We start from the raw sequence: 25,664 nt of genomic DNA, 5'->3' as shown, positions 1-25,664 counted from the left end.
AGATGCCGAAGCAATCGAGTGCTATACAGTCGGGAGTGGTGAATGTCATAACTAAATAAAACAGAAAAGAAAAATGATCAGACAGACCAAAAAAGACAGCACCAGGACATTGTTCCATTAGCCTCTGATGCAAATGGCTGTTGAAATTTTTGTTAATCAATGATTAGAAGTTCATTTGTATCCACCACGTGCATTTCATTGTTGTTTTTCCCACTCTTTTTTTTGAGAGGGGCATTTAGCGTTCAATTGCAAATCGAGTGCTAACTCCTACAACCCGGGCAACAGCTGGGGGACCAGGTCATGCAAAACTATTAGGAGATGGGTTGGGGCATCGTATCTGCTTTTGTTTTCGTGATGATCGGTCTCTGGCGAGTAAGAGCTCTTTTTTAAATATTGTGTATGTTTATTTATTGTAAACAAATGTTAATTTGTTGCCAATGTCAATTTTAGCAAATGTTTTCAACATGCTTTTATGTTCTCTAGCTAGACAGGCAAACGCTGCCAAGTACTAAATAGTAAACCAATATAAAAATGGTTTACTATACAGCAGTAGTGTACTGCTGCCGAGTGAAGAGGAGCGGTGCTCCCTCACTTTTTTTCAATTTGACAATGCACAGAGCTGGTAAAATTTGATGGAAAATTTGTTCTGATAAATTTCTAAATAAATAATATTTAATTACTACAAAAATTCCATGAGAAACGCTAGAATGACAAACCAAATAAATATGTTTGGCAGTCCAGAAGTATGTAAATGGTGTTTTTTCCCCCGTCTTCTCTCTGGCGGTGGCGAGAATGATGAAGAACTTTAGGCTACGTGTGTGCACGACCGAAGCCCATCTGAGGCTTGACCACTTTAGCCAAACAGAACAAAATTCACCGTGTGTCTGCCTTGATGTTCATAAAAATCTACTGACCCCTCTTGCGCATAAAACTCTACAGACCCTTCTTGTGCAGTGGAACCCAGAACAATATGTGACCACTTACTTACAGCGACACCGTTCTGACGAGGACACCCAAACCACAAATCTCAAGGAGCCTGATCCTCTCTGGAAGTTGCTGTATCTCTGCTTGGGATATTTAGCCTACATGGGCTATTATTTGAGACACAGGGCCCATTCTAGCTTGGTATGTCAGGGTGGGAATTTGGAAATGTGAATTGGGCCAAGTTGGAGGTAATAATGCATTTAGATTATAGTTTATTGCAATGCATGAATACACAACACCAAAAGCTTGATTTTAAAAGGAATTTCCTGTATTTCTATGCAGTGTGGCGTACAGCAGGTTAGCCACCAGGGAGAGACTGGTGACTTACCGACGGAGTCTACATCACGCAGCGGTGGCTCCCTCTGCTGGATGTGCCAGGTCTTGACGGACTCTCAGACCAGGACTAATTGGGGCTGATTGTGGTTGGTGAGTAATCAAGGGGCTGATTGCTCACCAGTTGGACTAGTCTCATAAAGCTGCCAGAATGGCTACTTCTGTATAGACGTGCGCAGTGCGTCTATACAAAAAAACTGCCTACAAATTGCTATACCACATAGTCATAGGCCTATTAGGCTATATAGGCCTACTGCAAAGTATTTTGTTTGTTCCTGACCTGTTGCTAGCTAGCAGGAGCAGATCGTTTTATCACTACGAGCATGTCATTCCGGGACAGGGAGCTTTAGCTATAATTATTCCAAGTAATAATTTAAGACAACAAAAATCTATAGGACAAGTGTTGTAAAGCTAATAGTCATCAAAGCAGGACTCACTAATTTCATTCATGCTGACGAATAATACATTCCCCATTATCCCCACTAATTGGAGTTAGCTAAAGATTGTTACACCAGGTGAGAGCATAGCACAAAATGTTATCGCCAAAGTGAACCATAAAATTAGGTTCCTTGCTAGAATATCTGGACAAGAATGCAATGGGGACGTTGGCAGGGGCTCTTGTTCAGTGCCACTTTGACTATGCATGCTATTCCTGGTACAATAGTGCCCCCAAGATAATAAAAAATGAATTGCCGACATCTCAGAACAAATTAGTCAAGATTATTCTTAAACTTCCAGCACTTACGCATCTTGACTATTCCCACTTTGAAAGCCTTAGATGGGTTAAAGTGGAGGAGAGAGTTGCTCAGAACAAATTGTGTCTTATACATAAGATTGTCCACAATATGGTCCCCAGATACTTATGCAACTACTTTAACTTAGTAAGGGATAACCATAACTATTCAACTAGAAGGAGTGAACTGACGCTTAAATTAGGTTATGGTAGATAAAGCCCTGTTTGCTGCCAAATAAGATACTCAGCTTTTTATACTCAGCTGCCATTCTTTGGAATAATCTTCAGAAGAATTTGAAACTTATAACCTCCATAGGTAGTTTCAAGTTCTCACTGAAAAAAATTGCTAAATAGTAGCATGTCTCAAAAGTGAGTGGTAAGATTAAAGTAGGTGGCGAAGAGGGAAATGCATATGGTCTCACAAGTCCTCCCCTGGCACCTTCATTAAATAGTACCCGCAAAACACCAGTCTCAACGTCAACAGTGAAGAGGCGACTCCGGGATGCTGGCCTTCTGTGCAGGGCATTTCTAGCTCAGTGTGCCCTCATTTTCCCCCTGTCACCACTCACTTCTCCCAAGTTTCCGTTCACGGGATCCCCCGCTGCTGACCAGGCGTTCTGGGACCTCAAACATCGCTTCACCACAGCTCCCATCCTGGTTCATCCTGACCCTTCCCGTCAGTTCGTGGTGGAGGCCAATGCGTCGGATGTAGGAGTGGGGGCGGTCCTGTCCCAACGTTCTAGCCTGGACCTGAAGCTACATCCCTGCGCCTTCTTCTCCCATCGCCTCAATGCCACGGAGAAAAACGACGATGTGGGAAATTGTGAGCTTCTCGCAGTGAAGTTGGCGTTGGAGGAATGGAGGCACTGGCTGGAAGGGATGGAACATCCGTTCATCGCATGGACCGACCACAAAAATCGGGAGTAGCTCTGATAATGGGCCTCTGTACGCCTTTTTAGATATTCCATTAAAAATCAGTCGTTTCCAGCTACAATAGTCTTTACAACATTAACAATTTCTATACTGTATTTCTGATCAATTTGATGTTATTTTGATGGACACATTTTTTAGCTTTTCTTCCAAAAACAAGGAAATGTCTAATTGACCCAAAACTTTTGAACGGTAGTGTTCATCCCACCTTTCATGTGTCCAGAGCCAAACCCATTTCTCACAGCCCTTTGTCTCCTGTTTCCAGTCTGCATCTGGGTCTTACCTTCAAACCTGATAAACAGCATTTTTCTACATTCAAACGGACCCCCTGCAACTCTATACAGACTTTTTATGAGACTCCTGTTTCCATGAATTGAGGACACAGACAGTATCGCCAAGCTAAGGTTTGTCCAAAAAGTCTCTGTGCTACACCAAACAGTACCTTTCCTGTAACTCCCAGTAATGGATACCAAAAATCATTGGTTAAATCACATTATCTGGTGTAACAATCTATACCTAAGTTGGAGTAGGATGCAAAGTACCCTGACTCTGTCCTTATCCTAGTAGCCTAGTAGTTGTAACATGTCAGGATGTCCATTTCTAGCATAAACTACCCACTGGGCATATCACACCATTTCAACATGGATAATTGGCTAATATTTGGTTGAGACGTTGATCAATGAGATTACAACCTATAATCACCCTCTCAAAAAAACAGACAAAAGTTGAATTTCCAATATGTTATCACTATGCTTTCAACCATCTAAAACCACAACCAAATTCCAATGGAAAAACAATGTCTGATTTTTGGTTTAGTTGTCACCCAAATGTCTGTCACTGTGCTTTCAACCATTTAAAAGCACAGCAAAGTTCAAATGGGAATACAATGTCAGATACTTTGTTTATGTGTACAACAGATTGTGTCATCACTGTGCTTCAACTCACAGCAGAACCAAATGACTTGGATTACATTTAAAGTACATGTTGCAAGTGATTAATGCCATTCTAGATTCTGTGCAGATTATTACAACAATTGTGAAGATCTCCACAGACCTGCGACAACCTATGCATGCTATCTTGAACATGCACACTTTATATGATTACATATTAATAAGACATTTACAGTTACAGTAACCTCAATGTGTCCATGGATGTGTTACTCATTTTAAGGTTGAATGATAGCCTAAAGTTAAGGCTATTTACTGTATTAGAAAATTCATATTGAATTTTGTTTGGTTGTCAACACAATCAAATATCAACATTTGAAGGAGATTTATCTTCTTTTTGGATAGTTCCATCTGTGCCACTGACTTAGTCTGGCTTTAATTCCAGTTTGTCTACAAATGAATAATTGATATGCTGTATTCACGTTTCAGTCTCAACCAAGAATCTAAGCTATAAGGTATATTTATACAACGGCTGGGTCTAATCCTGAATGCTGATTGGTTAAAACCGCATTCCAGCTGGTGTCTATTCCACAAATTACCACCGGCTAAATCTATGAAGTTAAAATGCATATTTACTCTGTTCCATCTGACTGCGCAATCCACTGTCTCATCAGCCCAGCCAGGCAATTTATAAACTTGGTCTCCACTATAAAAAGCATCTAGACATTATCTCACATTTCTTTTTGAGTAACATGTATTTTTCAACAGAGGAAATTTGTATAAACCTTGCTGTCTATCTCTCTGACATTTGCAACATTGTTTCAATATTCAAATTTGATCTCCTTCTGTCCCATAGTAATGAACGTGTCGTGAGTCGGGGCGAGACAGACAGGCAGGCAGCCAGGCATCATTTCTCAGCCAGTTGAAATCATGAATCAGCTAGCATAATTTTTATGGATATATACAAAGAAATGTCAATTGAAAAAGAGGTCAAATGAAATGAAGTGCAGCTAGTTTACAGTCTTTCCAGCTTCCGTTTCAAAAGATAGTTAGATGTGTTGTTGGCTAGCAACTCTGAACAACTGTGTGCTGACGAGAGAGCACATTTTCTATGCCAGGCGAAATCGCGCCTCATTAGCTCATTGTTATGGATGTCTCCAAATAAATGTCACTAGAAAACAGCTTAAACTAATGCAAATGCAGCTACTGTTGTTATTCTGGCTGCGCTGTTTGATGTGACTCTATGGCAATGGAACATTTAGGATGAACGACAGGGTTGCGTCCATAGATACAGAAAAAAGACTGAACAACTGAGTTGCGTCTTTGAACGACCAGCCGGCTTGGGTACCAACCCTAGATTTGTGTCGGGACTATATCTTATGGAAGGATGAAATATAAGGCACCTCGGGGTTTGTGATATTTAAGTGATAATGGCCGAGAAGCCTGTGTTTGGAGGATATATTGGCACGGTTTGCTGGCACTCGACTTTGTCTCGGGCCTAATAACACCCGTACCAATATATCCTCCAAACACAGGCTTCTCGGGCATTATCACTTAAATATCACAAACCCCGAGGTGCCTTATTGCTATTATAAACTGGTTACCAGCGTAATTAGAGCAGTAGAAAATAAATATTTTGTCATATGGTCTGATATACCAAGGCTGTCAGCCAATCAGCATTCAGGGCTCGAATCACCCAGTTTATAACACTAAATGTCATTACATTGGAAATCAACCAGAGCTTGAAACCCTTGGCCTATTGTATTGTCTATTTTTTGTTGACTTCTGGGTTGAATTGCAAAAATAGCTGTTGATGACTTGCAAATGCGATGTAGCACTAAATAGCATCCTTGATGATGCGGGATAAAGTATGATCACATTTCATTTGCTCTGTTAAGCCTACCTTTTGGAAAGACTTCTATAGCAACAGTGAATCTATTTCATTTTTCATGTGCAGTTGCAAAATACAGTTTGCAACTGCACATGGGGACAAAGATTGTACTTTTTGGAGAAATGTCCTCTGGTCTGATGAAACAAAAATAGAACTGTTTGGCCATAATGACCATTGTTATGTTTGGAGGAAAAAGGGGGAGGCTTCCAAGCCGAAGAACACCATCCCAACCGTGATGCACGGGGGTGGCAGCATCATGTTGTGGGGGTGCTTTGCTGCAGGAGGGACTGGTGCACTTCACAAAATAGATGACATCATGAGGATGGAAAATTCTGTGGCTATATTGAAGCAACATCACAAGACATCAGTCAGGAAGTTAAAGCTTGGTCGCAAATGTGTCTTCCAAATGAACAATGACCCCAAGCATACTTCCAAAGTTGTTGCAGAATGGCTTAAGGACAACAAAGTCAAGGTATTGGAGTGGCCATCACAAAGCCCTGACCTCAAAATATTTGGGCAGAACTGAAAAAGTGTGTGCGAGCAAGGAGGCCTACAAACCTGCTCTGTCAGGAGGAATGGGCCAAAATTCACCCAACTTATTGTGGGAAGCTTGTGGAAGGCTACCTGAAACGTTTGACCCAAGTTAAACAATTTAAAGGCAATGCTACCGAATACTAATTGAGTGCATGTAAACTTCTGACCCACTGGGAATGTGATGAAAGAAATAAAAGCTGAAATAAATCATTCTCTCTAGTATTATTCTGACATTTCACATTCTTAAAATAAAGTGATCCTAACTGACCTAAGACAGGGAATTTGTACTCTGATTAAATGTCAGGAATTGTGAAAACTGAGTTTAAATGTATTTGGCTAAGGTGTATGTAAACTTCCGACTTCAACTGTAGATACTTTATATACTACCTGAGACACCTTTGCTATTTTGCACATTATGGACAATATGCCATATGTGTAGGATATGCTGTGTTGGCTAATATGCATATGCAGTAGAGGTCTTCACGGATCCACCTGTACCCGAGACCCGATCCGGGAAATAATGTCACGGGTCTGGGTCTGATCTGATATGATTGTCACGGGTTTCGGGTATGTGCATTTTTAACTGACTTGTCGGGAAGTGCCTGTACAGATCCGAACACGACTGCTGCAGTAGAGCGAAAGAGAGACATTTTATAATTTATGCTGCTGCTTTTGCTTTTCACAAGAGTGGAGTGTGGTGCATGTAGCTTGTAATCAAAAGCTAAGTAATCAAAGTGGCAATAGACTACAGTCACAGAGCCTCCGTGTGTTGCAAAAGTTAGGAGATATCTAATCAATGGAAGATGGAATTAAAATGATGGAATTAAAGTTAAATTATAAGGATAGGCTATAACGACCAAGAGCCAACAGGTAGGCTTCTACTTAATATTCTGAATGGAATTGTTGTTATTTGTAACTGTAGGATGAGAAAGCACATGCACTACACCCTCAATTAGCCTAGCTAGCTAACTTAACTAGCTTCTCCTGGTTTGATGCAGTCAAGATAGGTACTACTTAATCATATTTGATGATAAATAACCTAGCTATGGCAGCTATTAGTCTAAAATAGCGCGAGTCGGCTTGGTTGTTTGTTGTTTCTCATCTCTCCTTTCCTGCTCCCCGTATCACTGGCTGACAGGATGGTCCCTCATAGCCCCTCCCCAGCCTGCTAGGGAGGCATCTCTCTCTTCCTCCTCTCGCACTTTATCAGCTCTGGTTAATAAAGTAGCTTTAAAAAATGCCTTTTCTGCTGCTTCCCTCACTCGAATGGGATTGGGTCTGTGTCTAACCAGGTCTAAACGGAACAAGTCTAGTTGTCCATGGGTCCGTTTGGAACGGGTCTCTATATAAACATTTTGATTTATGCATATCGGGTCCTGGTTGGAAAGTCTCAGGTCCATATCAGAACTTGGACCCGTGAAGACCTCTAATATGCAGCTGTCGTTTTTAAACCTCCATTCTAGCACGGATGACACACAGTTGGCGACGGGCGTCAAGTGCAAAAAGAGGGATACGTGCTCACGTAGTTCAGAGATGGAACTTGACGAAGGTGTGGATGAAGTACTTGCTGTGAGGATCGCCGAGTTCGTGCCTTGTCCCAATGATGAAAAGGGTGATTCTGGCCCAGTGGGAGTGAAATTTGTGGAGCGAATGGGTCCTTGTATTCTGGTTGATCCAGAAGGTTGGGTACTGTTGAATTGGTGAAAGTAACACGAAATGGACTCCTGATGATTTATTGTGTTTCTTCTGTCCAGAGGGAGCGGGCTCTCCGGACCACACGACTATGGACTAGAACTGTGAGCAGGGTGCCGTTGAAAGGAGTGATAACGGGGGGAGGTATTAAGTGTTGAGGAGGATCAGCTGAAATGGAAGATTCCCGGTGTCTGTGACACCCGCCGTTTGATGTGACGCAGACCCGGTGGAGAGCGTGGTGAAACGGAGAAGACATTGGCTGTCCTACTGAGTTTTGATGCAGACTCTTTGCCCGACAAGGTCAAGTTAGGATGTGTTAGTTATCCCGTGAGAGCTTTTGTTTCTAAAATACTATGGTGTTTTAGGTGCCAAGCTTATGGTCATGTTGCAGTAGTGTATAGGATAGAGGTTCCTAGATGTGAGAAGTGTGCAGGAGGGTATGAGATGAAGGAATGTGTAGTATCGGTGGAGAAAGTTGTGTGTGTAAACTGTGGGGGTGCCCATGGGGCTGGAGATCGGAGGTGTCTGGTGAGAGAAAAGCAGGTTGAGATTGCCAGGGTTAGAGTAGTTTACAGAAAGTGTTGTATGTTGAAGCAGTGAAGCGAGTGGTAGAGGAAGATGGTTACAGGGTGAGGGATACTGAGAGGATTCCTGTGAGTAGGCAGAGACCAATAGAGAGGGATGGGAATAATATGTGCTTCAGTAAGGTGGGTTTCTTAGCAATCACAGAAAATAGAGGTTGTGGTGGCAGCTGCAGAGAAGTTCTTGGAAAGGCATTTTACTGCAGAAGATTTGCAGGGGGTGTTGAGTGGTATTGTACTGTCCTTTCAGACCGTTAGTCAGGAGTAGGATTAGACAGGGTTAAATAGTGGAATGGGGTGGTGTTTTAGTTGTTGGCAGGGTCATTTTCCTTTTCCTTTTTCCCAAATTTGTATTACCGGAATTTAATGTAAGTAGGCTGTGGATGGATCTTTCTACATAGTATCTACATGCTTTTATTTGGGTTTCTATGCAAAGTATATGATTGAATGTTTCTATAAGCCTGCAGCTAATTGCTTGAAATTAGACATATAGTGGGGTTTCATGGACAGAGTTTAATTTAGGACTAGGCTAATTCTATTTAAATTAATCCAGATAAAAAAAAATGGCATTCTGAGACGTTGCTTAACTTCAGTTTAATTAGTTCTAGACTAGGGAGTCCCAGACTAAGGTAAGTAAGGACTAACCAGGTAATCTTTGTGAAGCCTGATTAGATTAACAATGTGTACTTGGTGCTGACCTGAGGATGATTTAAAAAACAGGGATGGGACACTAATACATAAGCTTTGTGTGGAATTGGAACAAGTCACCTAAACCAAACAATAGACAGAGGTAAAAGAAAATGTTCAAAAGATTTCAGTGACTTTAAAAGAATCCTCGAAGCGAATTGTGTCAACCTACCCAATTATCAAGAACAAACAGCATGATTCATCAACAGAAAACAAAAATAATACCTCGACTACCATTTGTAATGAATTCAACTCAAATGAAAAAGTAAACTAAAGGACACTATAACAACTTCAGGTAAAATACTGTATTGTTGGCCCATTTTTACAAATCAGTGTCACTTTGAAATGTTAGTTTTCTTGTGTAACACAACACAGTGAGGCCTAAATGTTCTGTATTTGTGTGACAGAAATTTAACACAAACAATATCATACATACAGTGAGGGGAAAAAAGTATTTGATCCCCTGCTGATTTTGTACGTTTGCTCACTGACAAAGAAATGACCAGTCTATAATTTTAATGGTAGGTTTATTTGAACAGTGAGAGACAGAATAACAACAAAAAAATCCAGAAAAACGCATGTCAAAAATGTTATAAATTGATTTGCATTGTAATGAGGGAAATAAGTATTTGACCCCCTCAATCAGAAAGATTTCTAGCTTCCAGGTGTCTTTTATACAGGTATCAAACTGAGATTAGGAGCACACTCTTAAAGGGAGTGCTCCTAATCTCAGCTTGTTACCTGTATAAAAGACACCTGTCCACAGAAGCAATCAATCAATCAGATTCCAAACTCTCCACCATGGCCAAGACCAAAGAGCTCTCCAAGGATGTCAGGGACAAGATTGTAGACCTACACTGGAATGGGCTACAAGACCATCGCCAAGCAGCTTGGTGAGAAGGTGACAACCGTTGGTGCGATTATTCGCAAATGGAAGAAACACAAAAGAACTGTCAATCTCCCTTGGCCTGGGGCTCCATGCAAGATCTCACCTCGTGGAGTTGCAATGATCATGAGAACGGTGAGGAATCAGCCCAGAACAACACGGGAAGATCTTGTCAATGATCTCAAGGCAGCTGGGACCATAGTCACCAAGAAAACAATTGGTTACACACTACGCCGTGAAGGACGGAAATCCTGCAGCGCCCGCAAGGTCCCCCTGCTCAAGAAAGCACACATACCTGCCCGTCTGAAGTTTGCCAATTAACATCTGAATGATTCAGAGGACAACTGGGTGAAAGTGTTGTGGTCAGATGAGACCAAAATGGAGCTCTTTGGCATCAACTCGCCTTGTTTGGAGGAGGAGGAATGCTGCCTATGACCCCAAGAACACCATCCCCACCGTCAAACATGGAGGTGGAAATATTATGCTTTGGGGGTGTTTTTCTGCTAAGGGGACAGGACAACTTCACCGCATCAAAGGGACGATGGACGGGGCCATGTACCGTCAAATCTTGGGTGAGAACCTCCTTCCCTCAGCCAGGGCATTGAAAATGGGTCGTGGATGGGTATTCCAGCATGACAATGACCCAAAACACACGGCCAATGCAACAAAGGAGTGGCTCAAGAAGAAGCACATTAAGGTCCTGGAGTGGCCTAGCCAGTCTCCAGACCTTAATCCCATAGAAAATCTGTGGAGGGAGCTGAAGGTTCGAGTTGCCAAACGTCAGCCTCGAAACCTTAATGACTTGGAGAAGATCTGCAAAGAGGAGTGGAACAAAATCCCTCCTGAGATGTGTGCAAACCTGGTGGCCAACTACAAGAAACGTCTGACCTCTGTGATTGCCAACAAGGGTTTTGCCACCAAGTACTAAGTAATGTTTTGCAGAGGGGTCAAGTACTTATTTCCCTCATTAAAATGCAAATCAATTTATAACATTTTTGACATGTGTTTTTCTGGATTTTTTTGTTGTTATTCTGTCTCTCACTGTTCAAATAAACCTACCATTAAAATTATAGACTGATCATTTCTTTGTCAGTGGGCAAACGTACAAAATCAGCAGGGGATCAAATACTTTTTTCCCTCACTGTACTTACTAAATTCATTTCTATACTGAACAAAAATATAAACGCAATATGTATTTGGTTGGTCCCATGTTTCATGAGCTGAAATAAAGGATCCCCCCCCCCCCAAAAAAAATGATTTGCACAAATTTGTTTACATCCCTGTTAGTGAGCATTTCACCTTTCCCAAGACAATCCAGCCACCTGACAGGTGTGTCATATCAAGAAGCTGATTAAACAGCATGATCATTACACAGGTGCACCTTGTGCTGTGGACAATAAAAGGCAATTTTTGCTTATGAATATAAAACGCACTCTAAAATGTGCAGTTTTGTCACACAACACCATGCCACATATGCCTCAAGTTTTAAAGGAACTCGCAAATTGGCCTGCTGACTGCATGAATGTTCACCAGAGCTGTTGCCAGAGAATTTAATGTTCATTTCTCTACCATAAGCCACCTCCAACGTCGTTTTAGAGAATTTGACAGTAAGTCCAACCGGCCTAACAGCCACAGACCACATGTAACCACGCCACCCCAGGACCTCCACATTGGGCTTCTTCACATGCGGAATCGTCTGAGACCAGCCACCCGGACAGTTGATGAAACTAAGGAGTATTTCTGTCAGTAATAAAGCCATTTTGTGGTGAAAAACAAATTCTAATTCGCTGATATGAACTGTCACTCAGTGAAATCATTGAAATTATTACATGTTGCATTTATATTTTTGTTAAGTATATATTGTTTTGTCTTTCTAAGGTCCTGTGGAAAAACATTAAAAAATCTAGAAGACAAAAGCTGTTGATTGTATGGAGGGTTTTCAAGGCTGGAAAGACCAGAGACAGATTGGTCAAAAGACCAATTAGTGGAAAAAATATCATAACTGCTTGTCTAAACTCAGCCGTTGACAGTTCAGATGGGGGACCGTTCCAATCCTGATTTGGTAGGACATTCATTCAACAAATGCCATCATTGGACTTGGAATATGCAATTTTGTCACTAACATGGGCAGCAGGAGAAAGACAAAGAGGCTGAGCATGCATGAGAAACTGGTGCTAAATACATTAGTTTTATGAGCGCAAACTAATGTATTTAAAAGAAGAGCATGATATGAAGATGCACATCCTTCATGTTGAGTTGTCTATGACGGAGGAGAGAGAAATTAAGCAGCAGCGATACCAATGTTCCTCTCAAACCAGCACCAGTTTGAGGTCCCGATGTTTCCATTTGTGAATCCATGGCTATTGTTTGCTTCAATCACTTGAGCTATCTTTGTTGTGAGAAGTGCTGCATTGCAAAAGCATCTCTGCAGGCTAGTCCATTTGTGTTGTTGTCTGCCTCAACCATGGGAACAGCTATCTGGATCATCCTCATCTTCAATGCGAGGATCTGGGCAACCATGCTGTTTGAGGTAATTGTGAAGCTCTGCTGTTGAAATTCTGACAATGCAGCATCTTCTTGGTTGAAAGCGCAAAGCGTTTCTGAGACACTGGAAATGACTATTCCATACACCAAACATGCGCTCCACTACACCTCTGGTGCAGATATGAGCTTGTATGAAGATAGTGGGTGAACAAAAAGTTGTTCTGTGCATACCTACTGTCACCAAGTATAATTACACTACTGTTGTCCACCTTCAAGTTGAGCACACAAAGAGGAGTTTTGGAAAATCGTTGCACACACTTTGTACATTTATTGAGAACCATTTTTTAAAAAGATTCCTGTACTCCTCAGCATCTGCTGCAGAGGGACACTTAATGGGGGTATTTTCGGACGGAGACACAGTGTCTCCCGACCCCTCCTGTTTCAGCCTCCAGTATTTATGCTGCAATAGTTTATGTGTCGGGGGGCTAGGGTCAGTCTGTTATATCTGGAGTATTTCTCCTGTCTTATCCAGTGTCCTGTGTGAATTTAAGTATGCTCTATCTAATTCTCTCTCTCCCTTTCTCTCTCCCTCCCTCTCTCTCTCTCTCTGAGGACCTGAGCCCTAGGACCATGCCTCAGGACTACCTGGCCTAATGACTCCTTGCTGTCCCCAGTCCTGCTGGTCGTGTTGCTGCTCCAATTTCAACTATTCTGCCTGCGGCTATGGAACCCTGACCTGTTCACCGGACGTGCTACCTTGTCCCAGACCTGCTGTTTTCAACTCTCTAGAGACAGCAGGAGCGGTAGAGATACTCTGAATGATCGGCTATGAAAAGCCAACTGACATTTACTCCTGAGGTGCTGACCTGTTGCACCCTCTACAACCACTGTGATTATTATTACTTGACTTTGCTGGTCTATGAACATTTGAACATCTTGGCCATGTTCTGTTATAATCTCCACCCGGCACAGCCAGAAGAGGACTGGCCACCCCTCATAGCCTGGTTCCTCTCTAGGTTTCTTCCTATGTTCTGGCCTTTCTAGGGAGTTTTTCCTAGCCACCGTAAATCTACACCTGCATTGCTTGCTGTTTGGAGTTTTAGGCTGGGTTTCTGTACAGCACTTTGTGACATCAACTGATGTAAGAAGGGCTTTATAAATACATTTGATTGATTGATTGATTGATTGATTGATTGATTGATTAATGGGAATATGACATCCATCTATACAGCCAATGGCTCCAGGAAAGTTCCCCTATTCATAGAACTCTACCTTGTAGTTAGCTAAGGTCTTCACATTTAATTTAGATATTTGTGCTATATTTTTTTAAGCAGCCTAGTGGATATTTTCCCCTCAGAAATACCAAAATAATTATGTCGTCCTTCCAGTAAAATAGGGTGGCGTAGCACACGTCCAAACGTACGTCAAAAACGTCGGTGACGGTGGTTTCGGGGAGGCGCTGTAAAAGGTTGTGTACCACTTTGCAATCTGAACGATGTCCATTTTGTGAAAGCCGGTCACCCGTGTCCCCGTGTAAAGGAAGATTCAAAGAAAAACATAAATTGGGCAGACCCGTCGATCGCTAGCCAGTTACTATCCGAAAGACAAGTCAATCTTATCGTATGTCCGCTATCCAGAACCTCCAAACTTTCGGTAAGACATTTCAACCATCTCAGCTAACGTGATTAGTAGGGGGAATGGCAGCTGGAAATGTTAGCTAGCATTTGCAAACATGTTGACGACGTTACAACTAAATATAACGTTTTGATTTTAATAATAAATTGTTAAATATGTCTATATAAAACATCTGGTTAGTTATATCGAGAACATTCCTTTCAGATTGCAAAAGTTATTAATAGCATGCCAGGTGTTAATAAAACATTTTTTTTAAATTCAACGTTGACCAACACCTATGAAAATCATCAGGCGATGACGTTTTGGTACCAACACGGATTTGTAGCCGATATAGCAAATTAGTGTGTAACCAACGGTTAGCAAATTGTTACTACCGGTTGTCTTTCTGGCACAGTGTCAACAATGGACCGAGTATAAATGTAACTTTTTGCCCAATCTGTCTGATACATTTTTTTTTTCTTCAGGAAGCCCTTCAGGGTGAAACTATAAATAGTTCAGCCAAATAACTAGATCTAATGATATTCCCCTACTGATTTAGTTGCATTCATGCTTTCATTTCGACATTTCAGCCAGTTCTGCCTGTTGTGTTCTGTCGGAATGATTGGCTATCTGGATTATGACATTTTGCTTTCTCCCACCGTGTGTCACGAGCCCCAGTATTCCAGATAAACTAAGGTCTGCGTAGATTAGTCACCCGTTTTTTTGGGGGGGGGATTTGTAAAAAATCCCAATTTCCATGTAGTAATCTGCTGGCCAGCATTTGAGCAGCGTTTTACTTGGGCCTGAGACTCGTGGATAGGACGTTACGTCACCAATTTATCGGCCTGCAATTTTTGTTATCTAGGTCAAACAAAACAGTGACATCCTAGTTATCACTTTAGGTTGCTTCCTTGTGATTTTAGAAATGACACGTTTGTTTTGAACTCTATTTTTGTCTTGAGTAAAGTGATTTGTTTTTAAATGGTGTTCTCCCCACAGACCCATTTGCTGATGCAACTAAGGGTAATGACAGGCTCCCATCTGGGACTGACGACTACATCCACATAAGAATCCAGCAGCGTAACGGCAGGAAGACTCTGACCACGGTCCAGGGCATAGCCATCGACTATGATAAGAAGAAGCTAGTCAAGGCCTTTAAGAAGGTATGTTATGGCAGGGAGTTTACACTAGCTGGTATACTAAGAAAGATCCATGTTTTGTTCTAATGGCCGTTTGACTAGTTCTGCTTTGTCAACAGAAATTTGCCTGCAATGGGACAGTGATTGAGCACCCAGAGTATGGGGAAGTGATTCAGCTGCAAGGTGACCAGCGCAAGAATATCTGCACGTTTCTGATTGAGGTAGGTTTCACTCTTGTCCCTGCTATAGCACATTGTACCCAGCGTATATAGTACACACAAGTGCGGAGTATATAAGTGGCCATCTGTCATGGCCCCTACAGATGGCTCTCATAGAAAAGCCCCTGTTTGTAAATGTTCTGTGACAGGAGTTCAAAGTTCCTTTGTGTGATGTCTCCCTCATCCCACTTCCAGATTGGCCTGGCGAAAGAGGAGCAGCTCAAGGTCCACGGATTCTAGAAGCTCTCAGCAACCTCATCTCCCCTGGTCCTGATACACTACATGGCCAAAAGTATGTGGAGACCCCTTCAAATTAGTGGATTGGGCTATTTTGACCACACCCATTGCTGACCGGTGTATAAAATAGAGTACACGCCATCCAATCTCCATAGACAAACATTGGCAGTAGAATGGTCCGTACTGAAGAGCTCAGTGACTTTCAACGTGGCACCGTCATAGGATGCCACCTTTCCAACAAGTCAGTTCGTCAAATTTCTGCCTTGCTAGAGCTACCCCGGTCAACTGTAAGTGCTGTTATTGTGAAGTGGAAACGTCTAGGAGCAACAACGGCTCAGCCGAGAAGTGGTAGGCCGCACAAGCTCACAGAAGGGGATCGCCAAGTGCTGAAGCAAGTAGCGTGTAAAGATCGTCTGTCCTCGGTTGCAACACTCACAACTGAGTTCCAAACTGCCTCTGGAAGCAACGTCAGCACAATAACTGTTCGTCGGGAGCTTCATGAAATGGGTTTCCATGGCCGAGCAGCTGCACACACGCCTCAGATCACCATGCGCAATGCGAAGCGTCGGCTGGAGTGGTGTAAAGCTCACCGCCATTGGACACTGGAGCAGTGGAAACGCATTCTCTGGAGTGATGAATCACGCTTCACCATCTGGCAGTCTAATGGGCGAATCTGGGTTTGGCGGATGCCAGGGGAACGCTACCTGCCCGAATGCATAGTGCCAACTGTAAAGTTTGGTGGGGAAGGAATAATGGTCTGGGGCTGTTTTTCATGGTTCGGGCTAGGCCCCTTAGTTCCAGTAAAGGGAAATCTTAATGCTGCAGCATACAATGGCATTCTAGATGATTCTGTGCTTCCAACTTTGTGGCAACAGTTTGGGGAAGGCCCTTTCCTGTTTCAGCATGACAATGCCCCCATGCACAAAGTGAGGTCCGTACAGGACTGGTTTGTTGAGCTCGGTGTAGAAGAACTTGACTGGCCTGCACAGAGCCCTGACCTCAACCCCATCGAACACCTTTGGGATGAATTGGAACGCCAACTGCGAGCCAGGCCTAATCGACCAACATCAGTGCCCGACCTCACTAATGCTCTTGTGGCTGAATGGAAGCAAGTCCCTGCAGCAATGTTCCAACATTTAGTGGAAAGCCTTCCCAGAAGAGTGGAGGCTGTTATAGCAGCAAAGGGGGGACCAACTCCATATTAATGCCCATGAGATTGACAAGCAGGTGTCCACATACTTTTGGTCATGTACACTGAACAAAAATATAACTGCAGCAATTTCAATGATTTTTACTGTGTTACAGTTCATAAAAGAAATCTGACCATTTAAATACATTCATTAGACCTTAATCTATTGATTCCATATGAGTGGGCAGGGCTACAGCAATGGGTGGGTCTGCGAGGGCGTAGGCCTACCATCTTGGCAGCCAAGCCCAATCAATCAGAATGAGTTTTTCTTGACAAAAGGGCTTCATTACAGACAACCTTCTCAGTAACCGTTCATTTACAGGGGTGTAAACAAATTTGTTCACACAACTTGAGAAAAGTTTTTTGTGCTTATGGCAAATGTCTGTGATCTTCTATTTCAGCTTGTAAAATGTTGGTTCCACATTTTAAATGTTGCATTTAAATTTTTGTTCAGTGCTGTGCCAATATCTCTGTTTAAATGTTTTTCCCATTAGATTTTGTTTGTATTGAATTGATGTCTGTGGCTTCCTTCCTTCGCTTATCTACTTTCCCTCCTTCCCACTACTGTTTGCTAAAAGGATGGGATAGAATTCTACTTGGTGACCGGTCACAAAGGAACGAGAGAGTGAGCCGTCTGGGCATAAGATGATACTTAAAATGAGACTGTCAACTGTGGAAGGTGTTCAATGATAAGTCCCCATGTAGGCCTACCTGGTTCTGAAGGTTATCGATCATCCCCAAGTGTCCATCCATGTCTTTACAGTCACCAAGGGAGCTTCTCTCCAGATGTTCCTGGATCTGTAGCTTCAGTTGGTGTACCTGAGCCACACAGACATCAACATGGCGCCTCACACATTCATACAACACACATCCTAGGTAGGCTTCTCACTGTTTTATCCACTAAGAGAGGAATCACACCAGAGCAACTGATTGTACTTGAAAGCAGCGGGTTGCCGTTCTATCGCATCTGACCAGAATATCATTCGATTTTTACACCTAATGATAGGAGAAAGTGAATGGTAGTTCTTTAGGCTAACAGTGAAAAAAGGAACCTTTTCACATCACAAATGTAAGGTTATCTCATTTAGATTCTCCATGTAGGACGCAAAGCGACCATTAAGATCTTCCATGTTCTCCCTCTTGCTGATGCACAGGGAGCCTGAGAATTTTGTCATGGTCCCCGGGACACTTGATGCATACCCCATTGAGATGTGGGTCCAATACCCTCCCGCACCACCGCAAACACTGTTCCAGTGTTCCCCTCTGCGGTCGTGGGAGAGCTGCTTAGCGCCACTGGCACGGAACAACTGCGTTGATGCTGTCACGACTGCTGTCAACATCCCTCGAACCTGGGGTCTGATGTGATGCTATAAAGGGCTTTTTTTGAACTGTGCAAAAATGTTACATGTTTTTGTCTTTTGAAAGCAAGGGTAGGTGTGAAGAAACCCTGCCCACTACACAGATCTACAAAAAAAAAACTATTGTGGGCATGTCTAGGATGGAATTATGTTTTCTTCTGTCTTTCAAATGTAAATTGGATGGTTCTGGAGGCAGGATCACAGTCAAAAAAGGTCTATATAGAGACGAAATACCGTGTAAAAAAAATAAAAATGAGGGAAGTGGACCAATAAATATATTTTTAAGTTGCCTACAGTGAAAAATACATGAACTGGTTAAGTGAAATACATAACGCAACATCAAAAGTCACATTTTAAGTGGTAAATTGAATAAAACATTATGCTCTTTATTATAAACTGGGTGGTTTGAGCCCTGAATGCTGATTGGCTGACAGCTGTGGTATAGCGGACTGTATACCATGGGTATGGCATTTTTTTTTACTGCTCTAACAACGTTAGTAACCAGTTTTTAATAGCAATAAGGCCCCTCGGGGGTTTGTGGTATATGGCCAAATATACCACACCTTCTCGGGCCTTTTTGCTTAATTAGGACACTCCTAAAGTCACCAGAAGAATATTCTGTTCCAAAATTTGGACACGTTGCTTAATTCTAATTTGTTGTTGAACGGTAATCATTTCCACCCAAAATGACAGGTACCTTTTACATGTTATGTCTGACAAAAACTGTTCAAGCTAAATTCTAGCTATCGAGGGCATATAGTCTTGGAATTTTATGAAGTTCAAAAGATCACTTTCAGCTTTTCTTCCATAATGAGATTAATTTACATTGCCACAGCAAGATTAATGACTTGTTTATTCTGTGGGGAAATGTTATCAGACCAGTTTGAGATTACTTCTAAGTGAAGATATGAAAAGTGACTGACGATAAAGGCCGCTGGTGGCTCGGTGGATGCCACCCTATCTCTACACCAGTTTTTCCCAAGTGGTGCGTCAGGACCTATTGGTGAGTTGAGGTCAGTTCCTTTCTTTCTTTTTTTGTGGGTGCCAAAAGACACTAACAACTGTAGGACCCACTACATGGATGAACAGTGGCTAACTGCAAGATCATTGAGTGTCAATGGGTGTGTTGTTTACAGCAAGAATGCTACTCGTGATACTTTTTCTCCTTTGGTGGCACTACACCAAATCTGTATTGGTGACAATGATGTACAACAACCGTAATCTCTTATTGATCCTTTTTTGTCCCTGTCATAAGATTACCTTTAAGAGGAGTTGTGCCTGCATGGAGCTGGTCTAGCATGGGGCTGGTCTAGCGGCCAGGTAGTGTTACCTGCAGCACATAAACATTACCCTGTGAGCAGGGAACAAAACCTGGCTATGAAATAGTGTTACAGTTAGCAGCATCTGCATGCTTTTAGATTCACCCATCATGTTCGACTTTATAAAGAATGTAGTCAAGTCAGGTGATGGATTTCACAACCGAGATGAGTTTGCCTTTTCTGTGCATGTTAGTTACAGTGTGTTTACCAATTAATTGTTCTACTGGCATAATCAGATCATAGTAAAGTACTGTAAATAACGCTCCCAACGTGATCTGGAAATCTTTAACGTCTGAACACACATGCAATGAAGATTCTGCTTTAATTATATGTAAATCTACTCAGTTCAGAAAGCATCAAGGTGTGAAAAGAAAGGCAGCTGGCAAGAGACAGACAAGTTGATGCACAGGATCAGCGTTAAATGTTTATAACCACCTCGCAGAAAGGTTCATCTATGATTTTTCGCATTCAAATGTCACTAACTAATTTCCAAAATACAGCCAAAAGGTTAGTTTGAGTTGTGACATGTCGGGTTGTGGTTTTTACTGTTCTGACAAGGTGCTACATTGAGGACAATTCAAAAGGTGCGGCTTGTAGAGTTCACTTTGGGTCAGGCAGCCATACACCAGTGAATTTACACTAGGCTTAGGCCTGGCTGCAATATCAATCCTACCCACAGGACTATGTGAACTATACAAAAGGTCCTTGAGGTCATCCCAGCTGATGATAACGCTGTCTCAAACTCTGTACCAGGCGGTGTATCGTAGTTGGTATTTGTTTACCCATGATGCACCTCCAGAGAATGGAGAGGTAAAAGTTGTGTTCCCTGATCAGACGTTGCATGCATCAACCAATGTTTGCATGCCACGTCATCGACTGTCTGGCAACAGATTACTGGAGCATATTATGTGTTTAGCTGATGCGTAAAATACTTATCCAGGCGTTGTAAGATCTGGCATGAGTCAGCAATGTCTGTGCCGATACCAAAATCTTTGGGTGTGCACGTTTTGCAAAGCAGGGAGACGCCGAAGTAATTGATTGCTATACAGCTGGGAGCGGTGGATGTCATAACTAAATTAAACAACAGAAGAAAACTAATTATCGGTCTGTGGCGAGGGAGGAGCTGGTTTTTAAATATTGTGTATGTTTATTTCTTGTGAACAAATTTCCATTTGTTACCAATGTCAATTCTTCATTTTTTCAACATACTTTTATTTTTGTTTTCTGGACAGGCGAACGCTGCCAAATACTAAACAGTAAACCAATAAAAAATGGTGAACTATCCAGCAGGGGTGTGGTGCTGCTGGAGTGCTTTTTTCAATTTGAGAATACACAGAGCTGGTAAAACTATTTCTGGAAAATGTTATCTAAATAAATGATATTTCATTTCCACAAAAATTCCATGAAAAACGATAGAATCACAAACCAAATAGACATGTATATCAGTCTAGAAGTATAAAATTGTGGTTTCTTCCCTGTCTTCTCTCTGGCACTGGTGAGAATGTTGAAGAACTATAGGCTACGTGTGTGCACGACAGAAGACCGTCTGAGGCATGACCACTTTGGCCAATTCGAACGTTGAAAAAAAATCCTAATTCACTATATGTTTGCCTTTATAAAATAATACTCTACGGACCCCTCTTGCGCATTGGAACCCAGAACGACACCGTTCGACCAAGGACACCCAAACCAGAGTGGCCACCACAAATCTCAAGGAGCCTGATCCTCTCTGGAAGTTGCTGTATCTCTGCTTGGGATATTTAGCCTACATGGGCTATTGTTTGAGACACAGGGCCCATTCTAGCTTGGTATGTCAGGGTAGGAAATTGGAAATGTGAATTGGGCCAAGTTGGAGGTCATAATGCATTTAGATTATAGTTTATTGCGATGCATGCATACACAACACCAAAAGCTTGATTTTATGGCTGTTTTAAAAGGAATTTCCTGCATTTCTACGTAGTAATGATTTATGTTCACTAATTGGTCAATTGATATGATAGCATGTTTAATCTATGCAAATAAATTCTATGAATAGTTCACCTGTGTTTCATTTTATTCTTTAATAAGGTATATTGTAACCATGTGTTCAAGCAAATCAAAGTTGATTTATGATATAGCGTGTAAGCTACACAATACAATGCATACAAATGCCTACTTGCAATAATGCTCTCCTCGCAAACATTGCAATGATATTAAGCTGTTCCAGTTCCACTGTGCTTTTTTCGTTCTTCCTGTCTAATCAGGGATGGATTTAGACCGGGAACATCAGGTGGGTGCAATTCATTATCAGAACAGAAAATGAGCAGGCTCCGGACCTTGTAGGGTAAGAGTTGAATACCCCTGGGCCATAGCCTACAAATAGCTATACCACATAGTCATAGGAAATGTTCCTTCAAAAAATTTCAGCACAGCAAATTTCAGGTCTCTGAGCGCAAACTTGAACATTGTGCAAATTCGGTGCTACTTTTGGTGCGTGTTTACTGTGAACTCTGAGGCTGTACCCACTTTAAGTTAGTTTTAACAGTGGCAAAGTAGCCTACTGTTGCCATTGGATCATAATGTAGGCCTACCAGATTGTCCTACCATAAATAACAATGAAGAAAATGCATCCCCTAACATGTTAACATGGAAATAGCTGTTCTATCATTCAGCTTACATTAGCAGCCAATGTGTGGTTCATTGTGGGCCTACATTCCAGGAGACTTGAAAAAAACATGCAGGGCTTGACATTAACCTGTTTATCTATTTGTCCTTCAGACAAGGAGGTGACTGAAAATGCTGTGTTGTTTGATGCAAGAAACCACTTTACAAAATAAAATGAATTATTATTCCCATCCCATTATTACAGAAACTCATACAAATTATGCTACCTTCTGCCTATTGGCTACTTAGCTTATTCAAGACAGTCTCAAAATACAACACTACCCCTTTAAGACATTTGTTTTTCAAAGATGGCTAGAAATGCACACATTTTGTGCTCTTGTAGGAAGTAACCACTCCCCCATTGTTGAATAGAAATTAGCTACAACTGGGCTAATAACTCACTAACTAGCAAAGAATATGAACAAATGTGCACAGGTGGCTACATGCAGTTCTAGCTTTGATCTCAAAATAAGGGCATCTACTCACAATGTCTCACAAGATCACATACCGATTAATTAGCATTTTACATAACAGAACCGAATATAATACCAACTCATAGTAGGCCTATAACGTTCCTGTTACATCAAAAACACCTAATTTCCGTCTGACGCACTGCTATCAGGTAAAGAATGTTTATATTTGTAATCTATTTAGTTATAGAGTTGATACCCAACTTTACTTACAACACAGCAACCTTAGCAATGCAACTAGCTAGCTACAACAAGTAGACCTGTTGCTAGCTAGCAGGAGCAGAAAACTTTATCACTTTAGCATGTCATTCTGGGACAGGGAGCTTTAGCTATTGTTATTCCAAGTAATAATTTAAGATTACAAAAATCTATAGGACAATTGTAAACCTAATACAGTCATCAAGGCAGGACTCACTGATGTCATTCATGCTGTCACTAAACAGTCTCCATTAAATACCTGTATTTCCATTCATTATTTCAACTGTGGGCATCCTAGAGCAAGACCACCGACATGTACATGATCGTGAGACTCTCACTTTTCCACAGGGGGTCATATTAGTGTGTAGCCCAAACTGTTCGGACATTACTGACAGAAGTTGGCAGATTAGCTATACCAACTTCAGACTAGTGCAAAGATGCTTGTGGGGGTCGTAGAGCAAACCGTTCGGACGCTACAGACGATTTTGTGAGTGAGAAGACCGTTTTTCAGGATGTCTCATGGTATGACAAACACCGCTCTAGCTCTGTCACCTTTCACCGCAGATGCTGAAGTGCGACATAGGCGGATGCAGTGGATTGAGACGCATCTAATGCAACAAAAATGTATATCTCTAGTATAAACTGACACATTTTTATGGGAATTTGTTTATTATTCTAATTAGATTTCCACGTAGGCACAGACATCGACCTTAGGGGATTGTAATAAAGTAGATTTAAAAAAATAGATTTTCTGCTGCTTCCCTCACTCGGATCGGGTCTAGTTGCCACAGGTCTGTTCAGAACAGGTCTCTTTATTTAAAAGATTGTGAGGGCAGGACATTTTCTGGCCACAGTAATCCTTGCAATTCTTTTGCCGTTAAGTCTCGGAGGCCCAAAACGTTCTTGGCTGCAGATATACTGATGTCCAGCTTTTTGGACTTCTTGGACATAATTAATAACTGTGGCTATAAATGCTACGAAATCCATCTTCTTCACAATAAATGTATCCAGATCACTTGATTGATGTATAACATTTGCAACTGGTTGCGATGTATCCACAGCCATATCTTCTACAGAACTGTGGCCTCTTACCCTTTCAACTCTCTTCACCGCCTCCACCTAGGAGATTTGCTGTGCAGCGCTGATCCTTGACACCTCAACCTCTTTCACCCTAACAGGGCACTTAGGGAATTCAGGAATATGATCCCCACCACAGTTGCAACATATTACATTCAAAGACAATAAAATATTCCTTCCATCTGCAAGCACTTGACACGTGACCAAACCTTTTACACTTCTTGCATTGCATTAGGTTTTGCACGAATGCTCTGACGGCATATATTTTATATCCCGGCTTTACATAGGGTGGTAGATACTCTTTATCAAACATCAATAATACAGACAATAATACAACTTTGCTCCTTTTTCCCATTCTCCATACGGGTCTAGCGACGTGCACGACTACTCCTTGAATTTTTTGCCTAAGATATTGATTATCAATGTCCAACGGGACGCCAGAGAGAACACCTTTTACCTGTGCCCTGCTCTGAAAATCAAAGCTGTCCACTTCATGAGTCGATACTTTTGCAAGCCACAATGCACGCTCCTTTTGCTCTTTGGATACACACGATATCAACGCCATACCATTCCTGATTACTTTGACTGCGTCCACTTTTCCCAACGCCTTCTTCACCATCCTCGTGACTTCAAAAGGGTTTCCCAAATGAACATCCTTAATCAAAAATCGTACTCCAACAAGCAATGATTCATCAGACTCATTTCCCACAACAATTGTAGCCCTTTTCGTTCCATTCTTGGACTTCACTGTTGTCCACTCATCTTCCTCACTAACTGTACTTGATGCGCTTTTATCTTCAAACAACACTTCTGCTTCCGCCATCTCAATCAATCAATCAATCAATCAATCAATCAAATGTATTTATGAAGCCCCTTTTACATCATGAGATGCCAAAGACCACCAACTTACTACCCTGAGACAAGGCTGAGTTTTTGGGGGCCAAAACCAGACAGGAAGATCATGTCAGTGACTCAACCCACCCCTCCTAGGGACGGCATGGAAGAAGACTAGTAAGCCAGGGACTCAGCCCCAGTTATAGGGTCAGAGGCAGAGAATCCCGGTGGAGAGAGGGAGGCCGGCCAGGCAGAGACAGCAAGGGCTGTTCGTTGGTCCAGTGCCTTGCCATTTACCTTCGCACCTCTGGACCAGACTACACTCAATCATAGGACCTACTGAAGAAATGAGTCTTCAGTAAAGACTTAAAGGTCTAGACCGAGTCTACGTCTCTCAAATGGATAGGCAGACCATTCCATAAAAATGTACTTCTATAGGAGAAAGCCCTGCCTTCAGCTGTTTGCTTAGAAATTCTAGGGACAATAAGGAGGCCTGCGTTTTGTGACTGTAGTGTACGTGTAGGTATGTACGGCAGGACCAAATTGGAGAGATAAGTAGGAGCAAGCCCATATAATGCTTTGTAGGTTAGCAGTAAAACCTTGAAATCAGCCCTAGCCTTTGGTTCTAGTCAAGTTTCAAACAGCCGTGTTTAGCACTAACTGAAGTTTATTTAGTGATTTATCCGAGTAGCTGGAGAGTAGAGCATTGCAGTAGTCTAATCTAGAAGTGACAAAAGCATGGATTA

At 42.0% G+C, this 25,664-nt stretch overlaps 1 protein-coding gene across 1 annotated transcript; it reads left to right on the top strand.

Annotated features, from left to right (window-relative positions):
* The first annotated feature begins 14,116 nt into the window (after positions 1-14,116).
* LOC115171031 (eukaryotic translation initiation factor 1) lies at positions 14,117-15,885 on the top strand. The gene is made up of 4 exons (XM_029727484.1): positions 14,117-14,275; positions 15,236-15,399; positions 15,495-15,596; positions 15,789-15,885. The coding sequence occupies exons 1-4, from the start codon at positions 14,245-14,247 to the stop codon at positions 15,831-15,833; spliced, it is 342 nt and encodes a 113-aa protein (XP_029583344.1). The 5' UTR covers positions 14,117-14,244; the 3' UTR covers positions 15,834-15,885.
* The last annotated feature ends 9,779 nt before the right edge of the window (positions 15,886-25,664 follow it).

The sequence above is a fragment of the Salmo trutta genome, chromosome 32 (genome assembly GCF_901001165.1).
Source record: "Salmo trutta chromosome 32, fSalTru1.1, whole genome shotgun sequence".
In the NCBI taxonomy this organism is placed as follows: domain Eukaryota; kingdom Metazoa; phylum Chordata; class Actinopteri; order Salmoniformes; family Salmonidae; genus Salmo; species Salmo trutta.
This window is presented reverse-complemented; position numbering and strand designations above follow the sequence as displayed.